The sequence below is a fragment of the Aulonocara sp. 'chitande type north' Nkhata Bay genome, linkage group LG19 (genome assembly GCF_057382095.1).
Source record: "Aulonocara sp. 'chitande type north' Nkhata Bay isolate Kocher_YH1m ecotype deep benthic linkage group LG19, A_spYH_male_GT1.1, whole genome shotgun sequence".
In the NCBI taxonomy this organism is placed as follows: Eukaryota; Metazoa; Chordata; class Actinopteri; order Cichliformes; family Cichlidae; genus Aulonocara; species Aulonocara sp. 'chitande type north' Nkhata Bay.
The window spans coordinates 2,424,632-2,451,169 of record NC_141362.1 but is presented as its reverse complement, the minus strand read 5'-3'; the positions used below and the strand labels follow the sequence as shown (position 1 = coordinate 2,451,169).

Below are 26,538 nucleotides of genomic sequence, written 5' to 3'. Positions count from 1 at the left end.
ACTTTTTTTAGGTTTACATCCAATAAATTCACAATTGTGTGTGACATGACATCTTAATTTGTACTTGATATAATCTGGTGAGGGTAACTGCCTCACTAGATTGCATCTAGGATGAAACAGATGTTTGGCATTTCCACAAGGAGACTCTGTGGAATAGTGATGAAGTACAGGACAGTACTCAAAGAAAAAGTGAGATACCTATGGCGTTATTTTTGTGCCACTATTCTGAGCGCATGTAAAAACAATTTGCAGGTGCAAGTGTTGCATTTTGAAGAGAAATTTATTTTGAGCAAAGAAAAGCTAAATTTGAAATTAAAAAACTAAAAACTCGTTGCTGCGTGCAAAAAATGTATTTCAGTGTTTGCTATTATCCACACACACACACACACAACAGCAGCCCCTCTTGCTCAGTTTTTGCATTTGCGCTCGCTCGCAATGTGTTGCTCGCGCTCTCAACATTTCTGCCCGTGCGCGCTCAACTCTTTCTCTACACCGTTATATTTGTGCCACAGAAGAAGAAAAAACTACACAATTTATATGCCACAAATCCCACAAAACAAACACTGAAAGAAATTACAGAACTTCAACTCGACAGCATCATTAATAAAAAAAAAATACACAATTTATCTTACAGAGACTGCAATCTAAACACAATGACGAGTCTTAAACAGTACAAGTTTCTCATTTCTCATTACAGCAATTAAAGACTGGACAGGAAACATCACCAACGACTCTTACATCATAAATAACACCTTCAGACAATTTCATTATGAAATATATAAAGATATGATGATATATATGATTTCAAATAAACAGACAAGTTTATCAATAACATCACATTACTGTCACTGTCAAAGGAAGAGGCAGACATCTGAGACTCCCCACTGACATCCACAGAAGATGAGAGAGCAAAAATTGTCAAACAATAAAGCTCCTGATGGATGTCCCCCTGAAATTTCTGTCTCCGCTTTTTGTTAAAATGCCAGATGAAATTAAAAATAACCAGTTCATTCCATATCATGTGAATACAGCACTAATTTCAGACCCTATTCACTGCTCCAGTTACAGAGCTATTTCCTTAATTAACACGGACGTCACAATAATCAGCAAAGCTCTAACAACCCGCATTGAATCAGTTATCTCCTCTCCCATTCACCCAGACCGAACAGACATTCTTTAAATAATACACTTAGACTTTTCAACCTCGTACATCTCTCTCACCAAAGTAACCATAAAACAACGATCTTCTCAGAATGCAGAAGAAGCATTTGACAAAGTAAACGGCACATTTCTTATGGAAACACTCATTTATCCAATGGATCAAAACACTCTACAATTAAACATTGAACCATTAGCAGCAGCAATCCATCAGAACGTTAACATCACAGGCATTCACACCAATAATGTAACACATGAACTAAGTTTATATGCAGATGATGCACTCCTGTTCCCAACAAATCAGTTGAAGAACTAATCCAAATCATTAAAACATACTCCCAAATCATATACAAGATCAATTACTTGTTCACAATGATCCTTATTCAACCCACAACAGCTTTTTTTCACCACTCTGGACACAGTAATAACATCATTCGACTGAAAAAACAAAAAAACTCCCCAGGAGCATCTTCCTTGGAGGGTTCGACCCGGGGTTGCGGTCATGGCCTATTAAGGGCTCTGTTGGCTCTTAGGTGATGGTTTCCTCGTGGCTGCATGCAGCGGGGCTAGGGGAGGGTCTGTGCTGACGGACGTGGGTTACTGACCTGGTAGCCTGGCTGTCCCTGGGTGGGTCTGGGAGAGGTGTGAGGTTCTGGGGCGCTCCGTCTCTGGGCTGGGGCCCTGGCTGGGCCTTGGGGCTTGGGTCCTGGTTGGTGTGTTGCCGGGGTTGTGGGCGGGTGGGTGTATGGGGGCCCAGCCCTGGCGCAGGATGCCACCAGTGCATCGAGCCACCATGGGGGCTCTTCAACTGGTGGGGGAGGCTGTTACACCTTGCAGGAGCTCTCCTCTCTCCAGGAACTCACTCTGCAGGAGGGGGAGATACAGGAGAGGTGGAGGAAGCTCTCAGCCTGGGCGTCTATTGACTTGTGTAGTCTGGAAGATGAGTGGATGACGGGGTGGGTGCAGTTCTCTGTGGTGGGGTCGGGTGGGCTGTCCTGGGCTCTCTGCTGAACTGGGCCCCGGTCCGGATGGGCCTGGGCCCCCTTTCCCTGGCGGGTTGCAGAGTATGGGGGTGCCTACTGGGGTCAGCGGGGGTCAGCGGTCACTTGCCCCTCCCTTCCTTCCCTCCCCATCTCCAGCTGCCTCCCTCTTCCCGCTCCACCACAACCACCCACACATGCAGGGCCTTGGGGTAAAGGTGTGTCACCAGGGTGCAGGGGAGGCTACCCCCCCTGTCCCCTTCCGGCTGCTTCTGCCTCAATTTTATCCCACAACTTAGACATTCACATTACTCACACTCTCATTACACATACATATAGGATCTTGGGGGTGGGCACGCTACACGGACTCCAAATTACCATCAGGGTGTACACCCCACCCCTGGCGTTGTTGCCCACCTCTCAATTTTAAATACACGTAGACATTGAGGGCTATCAGGAGGGGCTATGTGCTTACCTGCTGCTCTCTGGCAGGTAGCTCCATGCCCTCCTGGGTTTTAAATGCACCTTAGAACACACATGCATCAACACTACAATGAGCGGGTGGAGGGAGGTTTGGAGTCTTCTCTCACCCCCATTCTCTGCGGCCTGCTGGAGCGGGAGGGCTAGTAGGAGGAGTTGGCCGTCCGACTGCGGTCTGGAGTGTGGGGCCTCCCTGCTGCTGCTGAGTCGGGGCGGTCTGCTTCTCCCCACCGCAGGGAAAAGGGTAACACCACCTGGGTCTGGGTGCAGTTCCCCCCTCCAGGGGCGGGGGCACCTAGACCCGGTTTGTAGAGTACGCTTGGGGAGTGTGATCGTGTGTACAGCGTCTCTTTATGTCTGTCTCCACGTTGGTTGAGTGCTGAGTAATTGCATATGAGAGCATGAGGGTGGGAATGGATGTTTGTATCTGTGTGTGCCTGTATGTCTGTGTCTATATGCCAGGTTGGGTATCAGACGCCACCTCTCTGGGGACATCTCAGGCCCTCCAAGGTTTGGAGGCCTATCTCCCCCCACCACCACTTCCCCTGCCAGTGGCGGACTCCCTCAGACATCGGTGCGTTGGTGGTTCTTTGTGTCCAGGGATGGGCGTCCAGGTACACACCGGCTCACTCCTTGGTGGCTGCTTATCGGGGCCTGGAGCCTGGGGCTTGCTTTTTCTTTCTCAACACGTGATCCAGGTGATTGATAGATGTATTTTTTGTCTGTTTGTTTTGTTTGTTTTTTTGTTTTTTGCCCTTTATCCCCGTCCCTCTTCTCAGCTGTTTCTCTTTCCCTCTTTCTTTCTCCCCTTTCTTTTCCCCAGTCAAGTCTTTACCCGTATTTAGCAAGTGAAAATAAAATAAACAATAAAAGGTGAATCAAATAGACCATTACGGCAAGGCTGGGATGGTCCATTTGGTAAAGTAAATCCGTTGGGCATCTTTCGTCACCTTTAGTCAATAATTCTGATGCAAAAGAGCCAAACGGGACAGGCAAAAAAAAAAAGAAAGAAAAAACAAAAAACAAAAAAACTAAAATAAATAAATAATAAATAATAAAACTAACATTACACCAGTCAAAACTCTAAGGAGCCCTAGATGCACCAAATCTCCACCACTACTTAGTCAACCAACTACAACACCTCATCAAATGGATGCATTCAACCCATCACCTTCATCCATGGCTGGACATCGAACAATCTGATTGTAAAGACATATTAATCCAAAATCTACCATTCATCAACAATACAATTAGACATTACAACTGCTTTAAAAGCCCGCCAATAGCAACAACTCTGACAGCCTGGTGGAAGACGAGCAAAATCAAAAAGAACTCAAACACCCATATGAAACAACCCTTCAGTGCAAATGAATGACCCCTGGCAGGCATTAAATGGAAAGAAAAAGGCATCACACACCTCTGCCACATTTGTGATTAGAATCATTTCTTAACACTTCAACAGCTCATTGACAGGAAACAGTTTCTTCAGTATAACCTACTAAAACACTCCATCAAAGCAAAAATGAGTATCAATGACACTCAGCTAAGACAACTACCACTACTGGACAGCATCAACAAAACAGCGCAAACACAAACACACTCTCGAAGCTAAATAAACTAATATTCTCTAATGATAATGCATCTCACACGCCAATCAACAAATTTGAAAAAGACCTGATATACCCCTCTGTCTGTTTACCTCGCAATCTGGAAGAACTAAACATAATGCAGATCAAAACAGCCCTGCTTGTGTCCCTGACTATCACCAAGAACAATACTGCCCAACTGGAAAAACAGGACAAAGATCAGCACATCACAATGGCTAGACCTCACACAACAATCATCAATACATAAGAAAACAATTTGAACATTTCATTCAAATATATTCTACAACTCTACAACTGAGCTGATGCCACAGCATTAGGGAAACAGGGTTTAACTAAAACAAGGAATATTGGGACCCCCCACCCCACCCCGGCCTAAAAAAAACCCCCAAACAAACAGACAAACAAACAAACAAACAAACCAGGAAATAACTGCCAAGAGTTGAAAACAATGTAACCTAACATATAAGCCACATGTGTAACCCATATGTTTTTTGCTTTTGCTGGTTATTTAGTAAATCAGCAGCTCTGCCTGTCTGTACTGCTTTTGTTTTGTTTTGTTTTGTTTTGTTTTGTTTTGTTTTGTTTTGTTTTGTTTTGTTTTGTTTTGTTTTGTTTTGTTTTGTTTTGTTTTGTTTTGTTTTGTATGCACTACTTGGTGAATTAATGAAAAAAAAAGTTTTATTTCAGTCCAGTTCAGCTGGGATCATTTTTACTGCAGTCACAGAAATCCTAAACAGGAGGGAGAGAAGGAGTCCCACTGCATCACAGCACGTAAATATAAGAAAGTACGGTGGATTTAAGTAAACATGTTCTTGGTGTGTATAACTAACCTTGGTTCCAAACCAAGAACATCCTCCCATATCCCTAAGAACTACAATGCCGATACAAAAGCCAGAAGAGCTGAGAAAAAATCAAAAATAGTACAAATCACCCAGGACTCAATTTAATAGAGCATCAGTGGGGTACACTGGAACAATATCAGTGTATGGAGGCCTCGCTCTGCAACCCACATGACCCAAGATGCCAACAGATGGCACACACCACAGGACATCCCTCATGGTATTCCAAGTGCTGCTAAAAAAGTGCTAGATCGGCGATTGGGCTGCTTTTTGGGTATCGTCTCCAAAAGATTAGACTTTTTTCTGTAAGAATTCAGGGAGAGGTGAATTTAAACTTCCCTTGAAACTCGAAACCCCTGATATTCTAACATTTGTGAGGGGCAGCAAATCAAAGTGGCATCCTCCAGGCAGAGGATGAACTGAAGGGCTGCACCAAGAAGGTAAATAAGGGCGATTTGGATCCATGAATCATGCACATCACCAACTGTAGTACATCCTGAAAAGTTTGTAATAACTTCCCTTTTATAAATTCTACCACTGCAGTTCATATGATTAAGATATCCTTTTCCTTTGTTACTGCACATGCACCAACCAGCATGCTGCCTGCTGTAACCCACAATTTCCTTCAGGATTGATAAAGTATTTTTGATTCTGATATCCAATATTTCCTCCTGAAATAATCTGCAATGAATTCGACCAAAGACGACCCACGAATTGTTCAAAAAGTTGCAACCAGTGTTATCCATCTCTGGTTAGCTTTGGAACCTTTGACATCTATGTATTTAACGCCGTGACCAGGCTTCAGTCAGCGCTGGATCATTAGACTAAGCTCGTTAGTACAGGTAAGAAGATCGTGTGCTCTTTCAGATGCCCTTTTGGTTACCTTCTCTCTCCTTTGTTGTCTTTTGCACCTGGAGGTGGAGAGGAAAACACAGGAGCTGAACCACGAGCGGGGAATTAATGCACAAGTGCAGAGTGTCGCCTTTTTTCACATCGCCATACAGCACTATCGGGAGTCGGGAGAAATGACCACGGGGAGCCACGGCCTAAGGATTTCACACTGAACTGTCATTGTTTTTGCACTGTAAATAAATTTACTGTCTCATTGCAAAGGAGATCTGCGTTCAAGTCCGCTCCATCCACACTCGATGACAACACCAGATTAATTTACTGCATTATCTGGCTTGCTCTCACTCACAGTAGAGAATTGTCTACAATTATTAAAGACAAAATTATTTTTTTAAACTACATAAAATTGGGGAAAAAAACTTAAGTTCAGAAAGAATATAATAAATATAATAGCAATGTGTAATATAGCTGTTATAACGTGATTAATTAGAGTAACAAAGACATATTTCCACTGGAAAATACTGTCATTGCTGATCCCATTCAGTGCTCAGTCTGTGAGCTCATCCTTTGTGTTTCTTTCTTGGCTACAGTACACGGGAAAGCCAGAAGCCTCCGTGTGAGTGGTTGAGGAGGTGTAATGACAACGACAATTATAGCAATTATGTGTTATTGTAGGCCATTATGTATTTTGTAGGTTTTGAGATGTAGGCTTTCTTTGTAATTGCTGGCTTATAAAAGGCATAAAAATAATAGTCCCCCCAGTTGCAGGAGCTACCACAGGCAACCAGTACCTGGTGCCATGGTAACAAAGCATTTATCCATAATGCTGCTCAGTGGATGGCGAGGACAAGAGCATCGGGAACAGGCAAATTAGCATTAATGGCAAGGAGTGGAGGACAAGAAGGTGCTGGACAGCAGACAGAGGGAGAGCTGGTGGGTACTACAGATATGTGGGTGGGTCTGTGATTAAGAGGTGGGCAGAATACAGAATGCATGTGACTTTATGTCTTTCCTGTAGTTCAATTCAATTCAATTTTATTTATATAGCGCCAAATCACAACAAAAGTCGCCTCAAGGCGCTTCATAGATACAGAGAAAAACCCAACAATCATATGACCCCCTATGAGCAGCACTTTGGCGACAGTGGGAAGGAAAAACTCCCTTTTAACAGGAAGAAACCTCCAGCAGAACCAGGCTCAGGGAGGGGCGGGGCCATCTGCTGTGATTGGTTGGGGTGAGAGAAGGAAGACAGGATAAAGACATGCTGTGGAAGAGAGACAGAGGTTAATAACAGATATGATTCAATGCAGAGAGGTCTGTTAACACATAGTGAGTGAGAAAGGTGACTGGAAAGGAAAAACTCAATGCATCATGGGAATCCCCCGGCAGCCTACGTCTATTGCAGCATAACTAAGGGAGGATTCAGGGTCACCTGGTCCAGCCCTAACTATATGCTTTAGCAAAAAGGAAAGTTTGAAGCCTAATCTTGAAAGTAGAGATAGTGTCTGTCTCCTGAATCCAAACTGGAAGCTGGTTCCACAGAAGAGGGGCCTGAAAACTGAAGGCTCCGCCTCCCATTCTACTTTTAAATACTCTAGGAACAACAAGTAGGCCTGCAGAGCGAGAGCGAAGCGCTCTAATAGGGTGATATGGTACTACAAGGTCATTGAGATAAGATGGGGCCTGATTATTTAAGACCTTGTATGTGAGGAGCAGGATTTTGAATTCAATTCTGGATTTAACAGGAAGCCAAAACAGGAGAAATATGCTCTCTCTTTCTAGTCCCTGTCAGGACTCTTGCTGCAGGTAATGCCATCCAGAGTAAGAATCTGGTTAGATACCATATTTCTAAGCTTTTCAGGGCCGAGTACAATAACCTCAGTTTTATCTGAATTAAGAAGCAGAAAGTTAGCGGCCATCCAGGTCTTTATGTCTTTAAGACATTCCTGCAGTTTAACTAATTGGTGTGTGTTATCTGGCTTCATGGACAGATAGAGCTGGGTGTCATCTGCATAGCAGTGTAAATGTATGCTATGTCGTCTAATAATGCTGCCTAAGGGAAGCATGTATAATGTAAACAGAATTGGTCCTAGCACTGAACCCTGTGGAACTCCATAATTAACCTCAGTGTGTGAAGAGGACTCTCCATTTACATGCACAAACTGGAGTCTATTAGATAGATATGATACAAACCACTGCAGCACAGTACCTGTAATACCTACAGCATGTTCTAATCGCTCTAATAGGATATTATGGTCGACAGTATCGAACGCTGCACTGAGGTCTAGCAGGACAAGCACAGAGATGAGTCCACTGTCAGAGGCCATAAGAAGATCATTTGTAACCTTCACTAAAGCTGTTTCTGTGCTGTGCTGAGCTCTGAAACCTGACTGAAACTCTTCAAATAAACCATTCCTCTGCAGATGATCTGTTAGCTGTTTGACAACTACTCTTTCAAGGATGTTTGATATAAAGGAAGGTTGGAGATTGGCCTATAATTAGCTAAGACTGCTGGGTCTAGAGATGCTTTTTGAGTAAAGGTTTAACTACAGCCAGCTTGAAGGCCTGTGGTACATAGCCGATCATTAGAGATAGGTTGATCATATTTAAGATCGAAGCATTAATTAATGGCAGGACTTCTTTGAGCAGTTTAGTAGGAATGGGGTCTAAAAGACACGTTGATGGTTTGGAGGAAGTAATTATTGAAGTTAACTCAGAAAGCTCAATTAGAGAAAAAGAGTCTAACTTAACATCAATGGTACTAAGAGTAGCTGTAGATAATATTACATCTGTGGGATGATTACTGGTAATTTTTTCTCTAATGATAAAAATGTTATTTGTGAAGAAGTTCATGAAGTCATTACTAGTTACCGTTAAAGGGATGGTTGGCTCAACAGAGCTCTGACTGTTTGTCAGCCTGGCTACAGAGCTGAAGAGAAACCTGGGGTTGTTCTTATTTTCTTCAATCAGTGATGAATAGTAAGATGTTCTGGCTCTGTGGAGGGCTTTCTTATAAAGCAGCAAACTATTTCTCCAGGCTAAATGATGATCCTCTAAATTTGTGACACGCCATTTCCTCTCCAGATTACGAGTCGTCTGCTTTAGGGTACATGTTTGAGAATTATACCACGGAGTCAGGTACTTCTGATTAGAGACCTTAGTTTTCACAGGAGCTACAGTATCCAGAGTCGTACGTAGTGAGGAGGTGAAATTATTAACAAGATGATCGACCTCTGTTGGAGTAGCGTTCAGATAGCTGCTCTGCTCTGTGTTGGTACAGGGCACATTCATTGAGGAATGTACCACTGAACGACACAGGAAATGATTCCTGCCTGTGACCTTCTCTCTGTACAATTCATCCAGTTAAAGTACAAGTACACGCTACAATAGTTACACTGTTAATATCTGCACATCCTCTACAGAGAAAATTACAGTTAATGTGATAAAAAGGACACCTCATTGTCAATCTTATCTATTTAATTTTGTGTAATATACTGGGATATTTATAATTAGAGCCATTTGGATTTATTAGAGCTATTTTGTTATCATTTGTAACATTTTTATATATTGTAATATTCAATTTAGTTTAGGGTCTGTTGTTGCTGTCTGGGAGCAACTGTGACCACATCATTTCTTCTGGGATTAACTAAGCATTCTGATTCTGATAAACTGTAGTCAACAGGATGTATGAAATGATTATATATATATATAATAAAGAAATGACCTGTTTTGAAAGTGTTTTTGTTGTTTTACCTACATTACACTCAATCCAGTTCTTTTTAGCTACTTAAAGTATTTTTATAGAAATGTAATGCGTTGTTTGTTGTAATTTCTGCTGTCCTCTTGGCCAGATCTCTCTTGGAAAAGACATTTTTAATTACACTTTGTTACCCATATAAATAAAAGCTATATAAAAGCCTTTTCGCCAACAAAGTATTTACAGCTTCTGCATTATAGCAGGAATGATGTTTCTGGCTTAAAATAACTTAAAATGCTACAGAGGCTTTCACGAAAGATATGTTTGACAAGTGTTTCACAGGTTGTAAGACAACAAGTCATTTAAATAAAATATAGTGATGGGATTTCCAGCTCATTTTAGAGAGCTGGCTCTTTTGGCCCCCAACCAGCTCTAAAGGTTGTTTTGTTGCTTTAATTAATTTATTATTAACAACAATATAAAATTATGCACAAAATGAATTACTAATGTAAAAAAAAAAGTGTTTTTATTTATATATGTTTATATATAAATATATGCGATGGCCCCTAGAGACAAAACACGTACAAACTCCAAAACACATTTCTAGCATGAACTGAACTGATAACGACTGTGTTTAGTCTGTTCCTTCCCATTCCATGCAAGGCCACCTGGGTTGGCTGGAAGACTGTTTACTTAGCCTGGCAGGGCGAAGGACACTGTCTCAGCTGAACTATGGACACGCACACACATACATATACTGATACTGATAAGCACTCACTGACGCATCACCCTCCCTACCCTGGATCCAACGCCACCTCCAACGCTTACCTCCCCTCTGATGTGGACATCGGGTCAGTTGGATGCGCAGTCAAAAGATTGCAGCGGTCCCAGATCAGATGTACACACTGGAACACTTTCCCTTGTTGCTTGTCTGTGTTTATTGTGCTATGGTGTGTGCTTTTTTTGTGCAGAGGAGTTTTTTTGTTTCCTGTTCTCGTGCTGTCCTGCCATGGAAGCACAGCATGAGTGGAGGTCTCTTTTTTTTTCTTCTTGTACCTTCCCGTTGTTATGTACCTTTCAGTGTTTTTCTGCAACGCTACCGATCTCCGACTTGTAATCCCATGTGATGTCTGTGTTATGTGTGTAAGGTCGGGTGGGGGGTCCCAACCTGCATGTGACAAATAAAGCTTTGATTGATTGATTGATTGATTGATTGATTGAACTTTCAAAACAGAGCTACCTAGATCACTTAAATTACACAATTGAAAGCATATGTGTATTGTTCGTGTATTTATACACAAACACTCACATATATTGAAATAATTAAAAAAAAAAAGTTCATTTACCTGTTACTACCACACACCAAATCCGGTCGTTGGTACTTGCTGGCTTGTGTAGCCACTAGGTAACAAAAGCTCAACACTGCCCCCTAGCACCCTGGAGCACTTCTTCGGAGCTTGTACGTGCTTTGTCTGTAGGGGCCACCGTAAATATACTTTTATTTATTCACTCCACATAAAATGTAATAAATAAATCATATAATACAAAAAACAACTGTTTACATTTCAACTTTTAACTATTTAAATTTTCAGTTTCTTTCCTTTTACACAAATTTAAAGTGAAACAACACAAAACGCTGCAAACCACAACACAATTAAATATAAATATGAAAAAATATGAAAACAAACAGAAGATGCACATTCTCTGTCATATGGACCTGCATGAATAAACTTTCTGAATCCTTTATCATCTGCAACTAAAAATACTTGTGGATGATTACTATACCTTTCTAATCCCTGGCTCTCTTTCTCTCCCCCCCCCCCCCCCCCCCCCCCGGTCTGTTCCTGTACTACTGCGAGTGTAGCGCAAAGCACAAGGCTTGCATGCGGAGTGAAGTGGGAAAAAAGTGAGAGAGGGTGAGAGAAAGAAGAAAAAAAAACACGGCTCCCAATAAGGATCCGGCTCACGTCGTTCACCTCAAAGAGTCGGCTCTAAAAGCCATTTCGTTTCGCGACCGACACATCACTAATAAAATAAAGGCAAAAACTTTTTGGCAAAAACCAGAAATCATTTTTAGGCAGATGATCACTTTTTGGCACCATCAGCTCAAACGGCCAGCACCGACTCCTCAGGCTCCACTTCTAAGTTTTCGGTTCTTCGTACAGTGGGAAAGCTGAACAATGTGCAGAGTGGCTGCTTTCAAGTAATATTTAAATATTTTAAATATAAGGGAAAGATGAGGTAAAAAGGTAGTTGCATGTGCTCAGATGTTTCTTTTGTGCACATGCAGGTACATATCCCTGTCTGCAACTGGACACTTCTTATGTTCTTGGAAACTAAGACTGTGATATTTGTCCGTTACTCTCATGTATAATATCACAGGAACAACGTTTTCTTGTCTCTCTAGGTAGTGAATGGACCTATGGGTCTGTGGGACCTTACATTTCCGTGTGGGAGTACACACGGAAATGTAAAGAAATATATGAAGAGACAATGTAAAATGATTCTACCAGCAAAGGTTATAGAGCAAAACATAGCTTGGAGTATATTTTAGTTGTGCCAGTTACAGCTCTTGATCCGTTACTGCAGGAGTTACACTATTTGTTGACCATTCCATTTGTTCTGATCACCTTTAACAGCTATTCTTCTCAAAAGCCATAGTGTTCATGTTTAGAGTCGGTTCAAGTGGTGCGCAAATCTGGTCCTTCAGCTAAAGCCTTTGCAAAACATGGCCCCTGACTACAGCTTACAAAAGAAACTTGCTGTTGACCAATACAACGCTCACATTAGCAAAGAAACTCCACCAAATGATTGTGGACCGTACCAGTGTTTCCCACCCTAAATCAAAACTGGAAGTAGTTAATGTTCCTGCACGTCCTGTGGATGTACAGAAAAGGGAAATAGTAGCAAACCTCAGGCAGAGATGCTCAAGGATAAATCAACCACACAGTGCTAACTGCTTTTGGTTAAACTGCTGATCTGCCTGTTTCATAAAATTCTTCAAATCATGTTAAAAACAGCTTCAGCTTTGTGTTCAGAGTATTGTGTGCTTAGTATCATGAGCACTTTATGACTTAAGAGTCGACCATATATCCTAATAAAGAGGTTGCTTTAGTTTGCACTGAAGACATAACTGATGCTTATCCACTCCACTCTTATACTGATGTCTGTACACTGTGGTTGACGTATGGTTACACTGAAAAGCCATATTATTGTCTAAGGTATGTAATGTTATTTTTCTTTCTGACTAACCCTATAAAATACACACACAAAATGCACTTATGGCTGCAACATATATACCTTATATTGTGTGTGCATCCAATTTCTGTTAACTCGCAGTTAAGTGAGTTAACAGAAATTGCCTACATCCCTAATACAGAAACGTACTGTAGTTAAAACTATTTGCTCCTTGTGCATCCCACATCGTTTACATGTAAAACTTGATTTATAAAGCTATATGCAGCCACACTGAGTTAACAATTCAAGATGGCAACAGTGAACATAAACAGTGGTTAAATGTTTAAGCTCTCCTGCCACTCAATAAAAAAGCACTGACACATCTGTGTACATGTCTCAGCACTGACTTCAAACACACACAAAAAGCACTGATCTATATTGCTAGTAAAGCCTTGTAAAGCTAGTAAGACCACTGATCAGTGGCCATGAGAACCATTCACAGAGAGTTGGGCTGCAATCACAATCACAGCAGACAACATAAGGCTTCAAAATAATTTAAAAGAACTAGTATGCAAAATATAAGTAGACATAATAGCAGAAATTTACTGTAGTATTCATAATTAATTTCATAATCATTAATTAATCATTCATAATTATATTTCCATTACTGTATAATCAGTTGGTATCACACCAACAGTCAGCACAGACAGACTGCTCAAGGAGGTAGAGCTGAATTATGACTTTCCAAGGTATTTATTATTATTATTAGTGTAACATGAGGCTTCATACCTACATATCGAGTGCATCCTGTTCCATGTTAGTGGCCAGTGAGCCAAACCATTACAGTGATGGCCACTGAAGCATCATCTTTGTGTCTGTGACCCGATGTCTGAGGCAGTTTGATGTGACGACCTGAGGACGTCCTTTACACTGTAATACTGCGGGCTGTGTTCTGCTGTTGTTACCTTATGCTTTGATCCTGTGTTTTCTGATGGAGAATAAAGGTTTTGATGATTTGGTTTATTTGTGAATGTGTGTGTCTGTCTGTCCCTGTGTGTACTTGTCGAGAGTGGTTAGTACAGAGAACTGCAAACATGACCAGCGTGACACAGAGCAGGAAGTAGGCCAGAAGGGGATTAAATAACTACTGTGCCCCCCCATCCCCCACCCCCTTCTCCTTGCAGACATATGTGTATTCTGTGTGTGTGTGTGTGTGTGTGTGTGTGTGTGTGTGTGTGTGTGTGTGTGTGTGTATGGTGTGTGTGTAGTTGGTGAACACTGACAGAGAAAGCCAAGCCCCCACTGCCATATTACTCTTCCTCCAGTTAGTGCTGTGGTATGACATCACCTTAAGCAAACAATATTTGCAAGTGTATGTGACAAATACGTGTGTGTGTGTGTGTGTGTGTGTGTGTGTGTGTGTGTGTGTGTGTGTGTGTGTGTAGCACATGTCCACTGTATTTTTTTCTGTATTGATTAAATCAACGAATCAGCATTTACATCCTTAAAATTGGTTTAAAATCACTGAAACTGGTTCATCCATTCAAAGCTCTTGTGTCAGTTTTTCTGTCTATTCTGCAAAATGTACCAGTAATCTACAATTTAATCATTTTTTATATAGTACCAAATCACAACAACGTTTCCCTCGAGAAACCTTGTTGTAAGGTGAAGACCCCACAGTAACACAGAGAACACGGCAACAATCAGACAACTGCCTTTGTGCAAGAATTTGGCAACAGTGAGAAGGAAAAACTCCTTTTTACCACAGCACAGTCAGACTCAGGCAGGGGCTGCAGGGTGAGGGAGGGAGACAGTACAAAAGACACGCTGTGGAAGTGAGAGAATGTGAATTGAGATGACTGAAGAAAAAAAAACACTCAGTGCATCACGGGAACTCCAGGCAGCCTCGGCTTACCAGAACTGATCCAGCCCTAACTATGCTTTACCAAAAAGGAAAGTTTCAAATTTAATCTTAAAAGTAGAGATAGAAGAAGGACCTGAAAGCTGAAGGCTCTGCCTCCCATTCTACTTTTAAAAGCCGAGGAACCAGCTGAAGGTCTGCGAAACTAACTGTTAAACGAAAAAGGGGGTTGGGGGGAGCTTTTAGTTAAGCTGATAATAATGAATGACGATACTCCAGCCAAGGAGTAACACTTGCATAAACTAGTTTTTCAGCATCACTCTCAGGCAGGATATTTCTCACTTAGAGATGTTGTGCAAATGCAAGAAAACACCTTCTAAAAGTAGCGGCGATGCTCTCTCTGTCTTGAACTTTATATTTGAAATAAAAGCAGTTATCCTGTTTATAAACAAGATTTGTTGCTTACACAGAGGGAAACAGGAGTAGATGTAGATGTTCGTCCCCCTGGTGAAATGAAAGCAAACTGGAAGCAAGATTTTGATTTATTACAACCTTTAAAAAGACTCTTAATACAAAAATTCCTAAATGTAAAAAAAATTAAAAAGAAATATGTGTTAAAGTGCATTTTGTACACACTGGTCTTGCAATGCAAACACATTTAAGAAGACTGGACTTAATTAAAAGCAGGAAATGATGTCATCAGAATTATGGCTAATATAGCAGTCAATTAAGTGTGCTCCTTAAAAGTGCTACTGCTATTTCATTTAGTGACAGAACTTCAGTGCTCTGCTCTCTGTAGGTCAAATATATCCAATCTGTAACTAACTGACTTTAACTAAATGTTAATAACATGAAAGTAAAGCTTCAAAACTACGTCTGCTTCTTCCAACAGCATTCAGATTTAAGAACTACGACTACATGTTGTTGGTCTCTTTTGTCATGAAACTCAATGATCCCTGAAATCTAATCTTTAGTCTAAAAAACAAAATAGAAATTAATTATTATGTGAACATGGAATCCAATAAACAGTCCAAAAAGCCAAAACTGAGGTTTAAGGTCTTTAAAAATTGCATTCTTCTGATGTCCAGCTTTAAATAATGTATTTGCATAGTAATCAAACTGAACTGTAAGCGAGGTATTTACCTCCTTGAGACAGCCCATGAAGTTGTTGCTAACTGGAGAACCAGGCAGGTCAGCTGTGCTGGGGCTCCCACCCACATAGAAGAAGTCATCGGAGCCCAGCATGGTGTAATCTTCCTGGGTGTAGCCTGTAGTTGTCAGAATCCCATCCACTGATATTGTCACCTGGCAAAAAGGAGTAAAAGCAAGGTGAGGCAGAATTGTTTTGTTTTGAGTGTAAGATAGAGCGGTTGCTGCTATTTGAGAGCACACTCAGGTGTTTAATTATAAATGCCAGACCTGGTTTATCTGTGTTACTGATGACATGAGACAGATGATGAGAAAATTGTGCCAGACCATTTGATTTCTCTCTTTTTTTCAGTTAGTAAATTTCTGTTTGATTGAATATTTCTTTGTTGAAACGATGTTTCTTATATCACTAGATTTGTGGATTCATTTGTGGATTGAGCATCAGAGTTGAGAATGTGGATTAGCACAAGACAAACTTGCCAAATCTTCTCTGCCAAGGCCAAACAGCTTATTCTGTGACTGACTCTTGTGCTGAGCTTCTGTTACCCCAGGTGCAGAGCTGACAATCCAATGCCTGATGGGCACTCGATTAGGAGCACCTATGAGCATGGACCTAGTGATCAGTTGATATCTGCTCACATCTGACTGAGGGCCAGTGACACAGGGCATCATCAAGCTAGTGTATCGAAAGCCAAGATTCATATAGCAGAGGATGTCAGAGGTGTGCCAAAATGATAACACAGGAAGAAAGTGGTTTGAGCCGAGGTTTGCAGGATGATATGGCTGGTGGCTCTCTACCCATTAAAATTTGTGAGAGACTGAACAGTCAATCTCCAGACTCTAGAGCAGCCATGACTGTCCTTTACTGTGTACTATGTACATATGGATGTACTATGGAACCTGCACATGTGGAGGAACATTATGTGCAGCAATGAGTCCAGATTCTGTCTACAGCAGTTGGATCATATGGTGATTGTTGCACTGATAATAGATAACTGCTTTTAGCGGAGGCAGTGTGATGTGTCGGACGTCATCTCCCTCACTGATAATAAAGGCTTGTCATCATTGGAGGGGAGGCAACTTCAATGCAGGGAGATAGCGAGATAACATCTGTAACCAGTGGCTATGTATGGTTCTTCCACATGATACTGCGGCCCTGTTTGTCAAATGGATCGACTGTTAAATTCCCAACATGTCTTGTTTCTTCAGACTTCAATCATCCGATGACACCAACCAAGAGTCAATAGCACAAAGCTGCTTGGCATTGGCAGAGAAGATTTTCTCGGGTGCAGCTCAGATACTCAACTCTGCTGCTCAACCCACAAATCAAATTTCCCTACAAATGTGGCACCATTTAAACAGGCTTATCAACAGTTTAAGGTTTGCCAAGAAGCACTGTTACAACAAAGAAATAATTGATCAATCACTTTTTGTGCTAAGTTTGCTGTCTGTGTAAAATAGTAAAACAATATGTTAACTTACTGGATTTAGCTTCAAGCAACAAAAACATGCATTAATATTCATATGTAACTAGTAATCAAGCAAGCAGATGATTTGATTTTCTGTTGCATGTAAATATATATAATAAATATAGAAAAGAAAATAATGAGGATATTGTGGCAACCAAGAGCAGATGAAACCAACCAACCAACAGGAAAGAAATGCTGAGCGCACAGAATCAAAGAGTGCAGGCCACATCGCAGGACATGGGAAAATGTAGTAATATTGTAATAATAAGGAATAAAGTAATATTGCTGTGAGGACCTCTGGTTCTACTGGTAAGATTTATGGTTTAAAAAGATGTTACCAGAGAACTCTACACTTAAATCTTCCAGCTGCATGTCTTGCATGCCAATAACTCAACTGCCAAAGCATGTAATATATGAAAGGGAAACCAATGAACCTGGAGTTTGACTTTGTAAATCCAAAATATCATCATCATCATCTGTGATTCTTTTTGAGCTTATTTCATAATTGGCAGAAGAATTCTTAAGATATGATCAAAAATGTGTTTTCAAAGGTCACGTTGATCTTCGACCATCAAAGGAGAACATTTGTGCCGAAGTTGAAGAAAATAGTATTAGATTAGGCAAGCCTCCAGCTGCTTCTTTAGCATGCTAAAGCTCACGTCCAGCTCAGGTAGTGTTGTTTCCAGAGAGATACATTTTCTTTGAAGACTCCTTTTCTCGTATTTACAAGTCTGTACAATCAGTGTGTAATTACCTCAAAGCCAGTACTCTTACTGCAACGGGTACTTATCTATTATGCTCCTGCATCCTGCTCTATTTCATATTTTCCATATAATTTTATGGGATATAAACAGTATACAGTAAACTATTATCTGAGTTGTAATGTGGATTAGTCTCTGTTTCAGCTTATATCTTTCCTTACAGTTTTTCTGTTACAAGATTTGCCATTTGGTTATTATACCACATAGGTGAACATTCAACATAAACGGGTCGATGTCAGCCTAGTCTTAATCAGGTTGATGTTAAGAGGTTAACAAGAAATTCAAAAATGAAAAACAAGTTAATTTAAAACAAAAGGAAGAAGAGACTAAAAGGAAAATGAAGAAGTGAGCAAAGGAGCCAAAGAAAGCCTAGATCAGAAGAGCAAAATGAACCTGCTCCCTTGTTTTTAGAGGAGTGCTATCTAAGGGTACAAAAGGCAGAAAAGAGGAAAGATCGAAGTACACAGCAAACCAAAAAGACGATAATAAGAATGATATCTACCATACAATGGAGTTTGTTTATCACACCATATCCAATGCCTGTTTGCTTTGCAGAAAGATGGGGTGGGTAAGACAAGTTTATATGACTGAACAGAGGCTTTGTTCATACAAAGTATATCCGTTGATAAAAGTGGCAAAGGACAGAATCAGGGATGAGTGTAAAAACTACCCACAGATGCATTCATGACTTAAACTCATAAGTAGCTTTGTTGCTTCCTAGTGGCAGTCAGCAGGATAACTAACAGCCCGTTTGCAGCTGTCAGTGTGCTGTCGTCCTTATGTTCTACAAGGTATATTCAGCTGCTGTTGAATAATCCTGACCAAAACACTGACATGTTCATATCTTAAAGTACACCTGTATGCCTTACCTGCCGGAGGTTGCGGGTCACTTTGACATCGTGCCACGAGTTGTCATTAAACTTCCCATTGACCGGCTCCACAATGGCTTCAAAGGCTCCAGAGCCCAAGTTGATAACGAGGGAGACAGCTCCGTCCTTTAGCGCCAGATTGACATAGTCAGCTGACTTGCCGGTGTGAAGAATAAGGCCGTTCCGCTGCCACGTCTTAAAGGAGAGTGTAATTTCATCGCTACTGCTCTGGATTGGGTTCTGGGAGAGATCGTAGCAGAAGTACTCTGAGCCACGGAAAGTCGCCACATTCTCTTCTCTTGCTATAGTAAGAAAAAAAGATTGTAGTGAAGAATATGTTTCAATAAACGTTAACATCTTAATCTTTTTTACATTATATAACATATAATATAATGAATATATATACAGTGGGGCAAAAAAGTATTTAGTCAGCCACCGATTGTGCAAGTTCCCCCACTTAAAATGATGACAGAGGTCAGTAATTTGCACCAGAGGTACACTTCAACTGTGAGAGACAGAATGTGAAAAAAAATCCATGAATCCACATGGTAGGATTTGTAAAGAATTTATTCGTAAATCAGGGTGGAAAATAAGTATTTGGTCACCTCAAACAAGGAAAATCTCTGGCTCTCACAGACCTGTAACGTCTTCTGTAAGAAGCTTTTCTGTCCCCTACTCGTTACCTGTATGAATGGCACCTGTTTGAACTCATCATCTGTATCAAAGACACCTGTCCACAGCCTCAAACAGTCAGACTCCAAACTCCGCCATGGCCAAGACCAAAGAGCTTTCGAAGGACACCAGGAAAAGTATTGTAGACCTGCACCAGACTGGGAAGAGTGAATCTACAATAGGCAAGCAGCTTGGTGTGAAAAAATCAACTGTGGGAGCAATCATCAGAAAATGGAAGACATACAAGACCACTGATAATCTCCCTCGATCTGGGGCTCCACGCAAGATCTCATCCCGTGGGGTCAAAATGATCATGAGAACGGTGAGCAAAGATCCCAGAACCACACGGGGGGACCTGGTGAATGACCTGCAGAGAGCTGGGACCAAAGTAACAAAGGTCACCATCAGTAACACACTACAACGGCAGGGAATCAAATCCCGCAGTGCCAGACGTGTTCCGCTGCTGAAGCCAGTGCATGTCCAGGCCCGTCTGAAGTTTGCCAGAGAGCACATGGATGATACAGCAGAGGATTGGGAGAACGTCATGTGGTCAGATGAAACCAAAGTAGAACTTTTTGGTATAAACTCAACTCGTCGTGTTTGGAGGAAGAAGAATACTGAGTTGCATCCCAAGAACACCATACCTACTGTGAAGCATGGGGGTGGAAACATCATGCTATGGGGCTGTTTTTCTGCCAAGGGGACAGGACGACTGATCCGTGTTAAGGACAGAATGAATGGGGCCATGTATCGTGAGATTTTGAGCCAAAACCTCCTTCCATCAGTGAGAACTTTGAAGATGAAACAAGGCTGGGTCTTCCAACATGACAATGATCCAAAACACACCGCCCGGGCAACAAAGGAGTGGCTCCGTAAGAAGCATTTGAAAGTCCTGGAGTGGCCTAGCCAGTCTCCAGACCTCAACCCCATAGAAAATCTGTGGCGGGAGTTGAAAGTCCGTGTTGCTCGGCGACAGCCCCAAAACATCACTGCTCTCGAAGATCTGCATGGAGGAATGGGCCAAAATACCAGCTACTGTGTGTGCAAACCTGGTAAAGACCTATAGTAAACGTTTGACCTCTGTTATTGCCAACAAAGGTTATGTTACAAAGTATTGAGTTGTATTTTTGTTATTGACCAAATACTTATTTTCCACCCTGATTTACCAATAAATTCTTTACAAATCCTACCATGTGGATTCATGGATTTTTTTTTCACATTCTGTCTCTCACAGTTGAAGTGTACCTCTGGTGCAAATTACTGACCTCTGTCATCATTTTAGGTGGGGGAACTTGCACAATCGGTGGCTGACTAAATACTCTTTTGCCCCACTGTATTATATAATAAAGATATAATATAATAATATCTTTACACTTTATCATATCATATTTGTATTTACAGGATTTTTTTTCTTTCTTTCTTTTTTGCTTACTGAGCAATTGGGTGAATATAAAAGAAAAGAAAGAAAAAAACAGGTTGAATAAATTAAGATAGGTCAGTTAAACCAAGAGATACTCTTAGGTGAATAAAAGGAATATCAATGTGATAACTGTATAAATATGACCCTTCAAAAATATCGGACATGACAGAGCAAAAAGCAAAACCTGCAAAACCAGGTGCTGAGAGGAACCGAAGAAAAGGAACTGGACAGCTGAGGGATAACACATGTAAGGTGTTATCTGCAATTAACTTTCTGTCTCTAAAGCAAGAATGCTGGACACTTTGATCAAACAATATAACCACAGGACTCCAATGCAAGGAGCTGCACGAGTACAGGTTTCATCTATTTCATTGGGGGTGTTGTTTAGAAACCATATGCACACTGATTTCATCATCATCATCATCAAAATAACAACAACAACAATAATAATAATAGGTTAGACAGTGAAACATGCAAACATGACAAAGGAAGTATGAGCCACCTGTAATCTGTTAATAAGGAATTTTTTAAAAAGCATTTTGGGATAGATTTACTAATGTGTTGTGTCACCACAAAATTGGCTTGGTGTAAAACAAAAAAATACTGGTGATACAGTCCCGATCAAAAGTTTAAGAACACTTGAAAAAATGGCAAAACATCATATTTTGCATCGTTGGACCTTAAGGTTCCAAGTTGAGCTTCAACATGCAACAAGAAGAAATGGGAGTGAGACAAAGCATTTTTCTAAGCATGCAGTTCATTGAAAACAATGCTTGAATACAGAGGAGAGGAGAACGTGCACAGTGCTGAGGGGCTTCAGTGCTGATGCACTCAATGTCCAGGATGTGCTCAGTCAGTTTCATGAGCGTGTCCATGAACCATTAACAAACTTTGGCGCAGAGGAGAGCAGCTTTTTCAGAATGCTTGCTTAAGTGCATTGTGGACAGTCTTCTAGTTTTCAATGGGAGACTGACAGGAGATCGGCGTGCTAGAAACGTTGCCAATAGCGCTGCTTCCACTGCTTTGATATCACTTACATTTATTGTAAACATGCAGTACACAGTACAAGCAATTTACTCTGTGATTTATCGTCTTAACCGATACGTTTTTTTAAAGTTTTTTCTTTTAATAACTAATTCAGCACAAGGAAAGTATTGATGATACTGTTGTGGTACTGAGTCTATGACCCAGTGTTTCTGTTTCTTGTGCTCTCATGTGGCATTTAGCTTGAGTTTAGTTTCTAGTTCTTAGGTTATTGTTCATTTTAGTCATTCATGCCTCCCTGTGTAGTTACCATGTAGTTACCAGGTTCTGTCTCTATGTTTATTCATCTGTTTCCCATACGTATCTCTCCTTCTGTCTGTTCCCTGCATTCATTCAGTCCATGTCTTAGTGTGTTTCTGTTTGTTTCCTGTTTTATTTTGATAGTCTCATATCCTGTGTGCATTATGTTCAGTTATTTTCCTGTCCCGTTAGTCTGATTAGTTCCAGCTGTGTTTCCTCCGTTTCCCATTCTCTGGTTATCCTCTGTGTGTTTAGTCCTCTGTCTTCCTCTGCTTGTTGTCACGTCGTCCCTCGTTGCTATGTAGTTTCACTGTGCTCCTCAGTTTCCTCATAACTCCCAGCTTCTAGCTTGTAGTTTTCCCATTTTAGGTTATGTTTTTTTGTATCTAGTACTTGAGTTTTGAACTGCCAATAAAGCTGCCTCTTTCAGTTTACTCCCCTTGTCTGTGAGTCCTCCATTTGAGTCCAACTCCTGCCTCTGCCTGTCACACAGCGATCTGTGACAGGATCTCCAGTTTCATACAGAGGTATAAGCTCAACCAACATTTTCAGATTAACATCAACAGAACCAAAGAAACAGAGTCCAAATAGAACAGAAAACCAGTCCAGAGGGTTGGCCTGGCCAAGGGGCAAAATTGAGGCCACGTAGCGATTAAGGGGACTGACGGGGAAAAACAGTTCTCGGGGTCAACCATGGAGCCAAGGCAAATGTTGACAGAGACAATGGTGCAACTCAGGTGGCAACTGCGAGGGTCAACGTTAATAGAGAGGAAGACACTTTTGACAGGAGGTCAAAGATGGCAGTGAAGACACTCAGGTGGCATGGCTGGAGGCGGAGTGGCAGAGGAAGGTACCCCTTAGGTGGTGAGGGCGAGGGCAACGAGACACTCCTGATGACCACCCCTGATGACCACCTCCAATGAGCCCTTCAACTCTTACAAGACTTTTAGTAGATCCCCCTATGGTATTGATTTCAAAATCCCACATTGCCTCATTCTCAAGTTATCACATTCATGTGTAAATGCTGCCCACCTGCCACTAGTGTGGATGCTGTGATATCAACGCTGAATGGGTAGGTTTTAATTTAAGTTAGTGTGTCGTGTTGGTACCTCGTTTATGTCAATGTTTGTACGGTAATGTTTATGTTAGCTTAGCTGTCAGAAACTTCTCATGGATGATGCTTGCTAAGCTAACACTTTCATCTTTGTTAGCTAATGAGTGAAATACATAGTAAACCAGTGAACAGGAGGGGCTACACTGTCTCCTAGTTTTGTTTCTCACATTAATATTACTGTTTATTCTAAACAGTAAACCTCTCACTCCGGAGCATGTCCACTACATAAATTCATGAACTAAATCATATGTAAACTGACTGGAAATATAAAAACTTTTATTTTAGTTTCAAGCTTTATTTAAACTTCTGGACAGAAGGCATTTTTAGTTTAGGTAGTTTTTTTGTTTAAATACTATTAGAACTTAGAGCCGGTTGGGTACTGGACCCTAGAACAGCAGGTTTGCACACAGATGGTGGAGATAAGAGTTATTAAAGTAACTGTTGACTAATCGACTAATTAAAAACAAGAAGATTATTCTACTACAAAAATAATCTTTAGTTGCAGCTGAACATGGTCCATTCAGACCCAGTGTCCCCAGTCTTCCTCTGAATGCTGTTGAAGCTCTGTCAGAGGTGAGAGATCTCATAGTGGTGACTTTCACTAACATTTACATTTAGAAGATAGACCTCATCACTCAGATTTTTTTACTGCCAAATTGGCTACCAGCTTAGCCTGCAAACTGCCTCACATGGTGAGCCAAAGGCACAATCTCACAACGATAACTAAAAAGGCATTCAGACTGTTCATGGACTCTCCCTTCAAACACTGAGCACATACATGACAATAAAGTTCTCCATTAAGATCAGTTAAAGAAGTCAGTTACCACAAAGCTGTAAATCAGGGGTCTCCAACTCCAGGCCTCGAGGGCCGGTGTCCTGCAGGTTTTAGATCTCACCCTGGGTCTACACACCTGAATCACATGATTAGTTCATTCCCAGGCCTCTGGAGAACTATAAAACATGTTGTTAGGTAATTTAGCCATTTGAATCAGCTGTGTTGGATCAAGGACACATCTAAAAACTGGTACAAGTCAAGAACAGGGTCCCAGGGGCCCAAGAACCACCCGGCACACGAATGGCCTTACACAATATAACGTGTAAGACCGGGACGTACAGGTCTACTTCCGGAAGGAGCGAGCTAGCAAACAACTGGCTCAGTAGGCACCCCCATTCCCTACACCAGGCCACAGGACTACGCACCATTACGGACTACAAAGCCAGGGACACTGCGCCGATCAACGCCGACTCTGCATTCACCAACGAGCTGAATCGGTTAGCCAGGCGGCTAATGCTATCTACCGCCTGACTACCGAGGACAGTGACGTCATCAGCGAGAGACCGGTGACCAGCATCGCGGAGCATGACGTCCGAGCGGCACTGAGGAGAGTGAACACAAGGAAAGCGGCGGGGCCAGACGGCATCACCGGCCGTCTGCTGCGCTGCTGTGCTGACCAGCTAGCAGGTGTGTTCACTTACATCTTCAACGAGTCCCTGGCGAAGTCTGTGGTCCCCACATGCTTCAAAAGATCCACCATCATCCCTGTGCCCAAGAACAGCAAACCCTCATCCCTGAACGATTACCGGCCAGTTGCACTGACCTCAGTAGTAATGAAGGTGTTTGAGAGGCTGCTGAAGAACATCATCTCCTCCTCCATCCCAGACACCACAGATCCGCTGCAGTTCGCCTACAGATCCAACAGATCCACAGAGGATGCCATCGCCCACGTCCTACACACCACTCTCAGCCACGTGGACAAGAAACAGGGTAACTATGTGCGAATGCTGTTTGTTGATTACAGTTCAGCGTTTAACACAATAGCGCCCTGCAGACTGTTCACAAAGCTGAGGGAACTGGGACTTAACAGCCGTCTGTGTGCATGGGTGTTGGACTTCCTCACTGGCAGAACTCAGGTGGTGAGGGTGGGCAGGTGCTTCTCCAACAGCATCACCATCAACACAGGAGCACCTCAGGGATGTGTCCTCTCGCCACTGCTCTACTCCCTCTACACTTCAGACTGTGTGGCCACCCATGGCTCCAACACCATTGTGAAGTTTGCTGACGACACAGTGGTGTTGGGTGCCATCTCCAACAACGATGAGGCGGCCTACATGGATGAAGTGAAGAATCTGGCATCATGGTGCCAGGACAACCACCTCCAGCTGAACGTCAGCAAGACCAAGGAGCTGGTGGTGGACTTCAGAAGGGGTCAGCACAGAGACTACAAGCCCATCATCATCAATGGAGCTCCAGTGGAGAGGGTGCAGTCCTTCAAGTATCTTGGTGTCCACATCTCCTCAGACCTGACATGGGCTGCCCACATTCAGGTCCAGACCAAAAAGGCTAGGCAGCGCCTGTATCACCTACGACAACTGAGGAAGTTCAGGGTCTCTCCAAAGATCCTCAGGATTTTCTATACAGGCACTGTGGAGAGCATCCTCACACAGAACATGACATCGTGGTTTGGGAACAGCTGTGTGAAGGACTAAAAAGCTCTCCAGAGAGTGATCCGTACAGCAGAACGCTGCTGCAGGATTGCTCTCCCCCCGCTTCAGGACACCTACACCAGGAGATGCCGGACTAGAGCAGCGCAGATACTGAAGGACCCGTCCCATCCTGGCAACAAACTGTTCCAACTTCTGCAATCTGGTAGAAGGTTCCGCATCTTCCGGGCAAGGACAGAGAGACTCAAGAGGAGCTTCTATCCCCAAGCCATCCGTGCCCTAAACACACACACCCGCCCTCTCACATCATCTATAATTGACTGAGACAGGACTCTTCCAGACACTCTAAACCAAGGCACAATGTACATTTCAAATTCCTTTAATTTTAAATATGTTTATATTGTCTATCCTGTAAAATAGTCAGATATCTATTCATATTAATGTACAGAATTCACCTGCTTGCTGCTACTACTGCACATTCACCCAGTGTATATACTATATATATATAAAAAAACACCCAGCACGCCCCTGCGGGCGGTTTATCCTTCAAGCTCGGGTCCTCTACCAGAGGCCTGGGAGCTTGAGGGTCCTGCGCAGTATCTTAGCTGTTCCCAGGACTGCGCTCTTCTGGACAGAGATTTCCGATGTTGTTCCCGGGATCTGCTGGAGCCACTCGCCTAGCTTGGGAGTCACCGCACCTAGTGCTCCGA

The 26,538-nt window shown here is 42.1% G+C and overlaps 1 protein-coding gene across 5 annotated transcripts in view; it reads right to left on the bottom strand.

Moving 5' to 3' along the window:
* Positions 1 to 26,538, bottom strand: part of nrxn3a (neurexin 3a) — a 208,138-nt gene that overhangs the window by 103,145 nt on the left and 78,455 nt on the right. For all 5 annotated transcript variants that reach the window (XR_015126338.1, XR_015126339.1, XM_086274121.1 and 2 more), the window contains exons 6-7: positions 18,897 to 19,198; positions 15,792 to 15,953 (exon numbers count right to left, since the gene is read on the bottom strand). Coding sequence is in view for 3 of the 5 variants with exons in the window: in XM_086274121.1 (XP_086130247.1) it covers positions 15,792 to 15,953; positions 18,897 to 19,198 (464 nt within the window). In the remaining 2 variants the exon portion in view is untranslated. The remainder of the gene's footprint in view (positions 1 to 15,791; positions 15,954 to 18,896; positions 19,199 to 26,538) is intronic.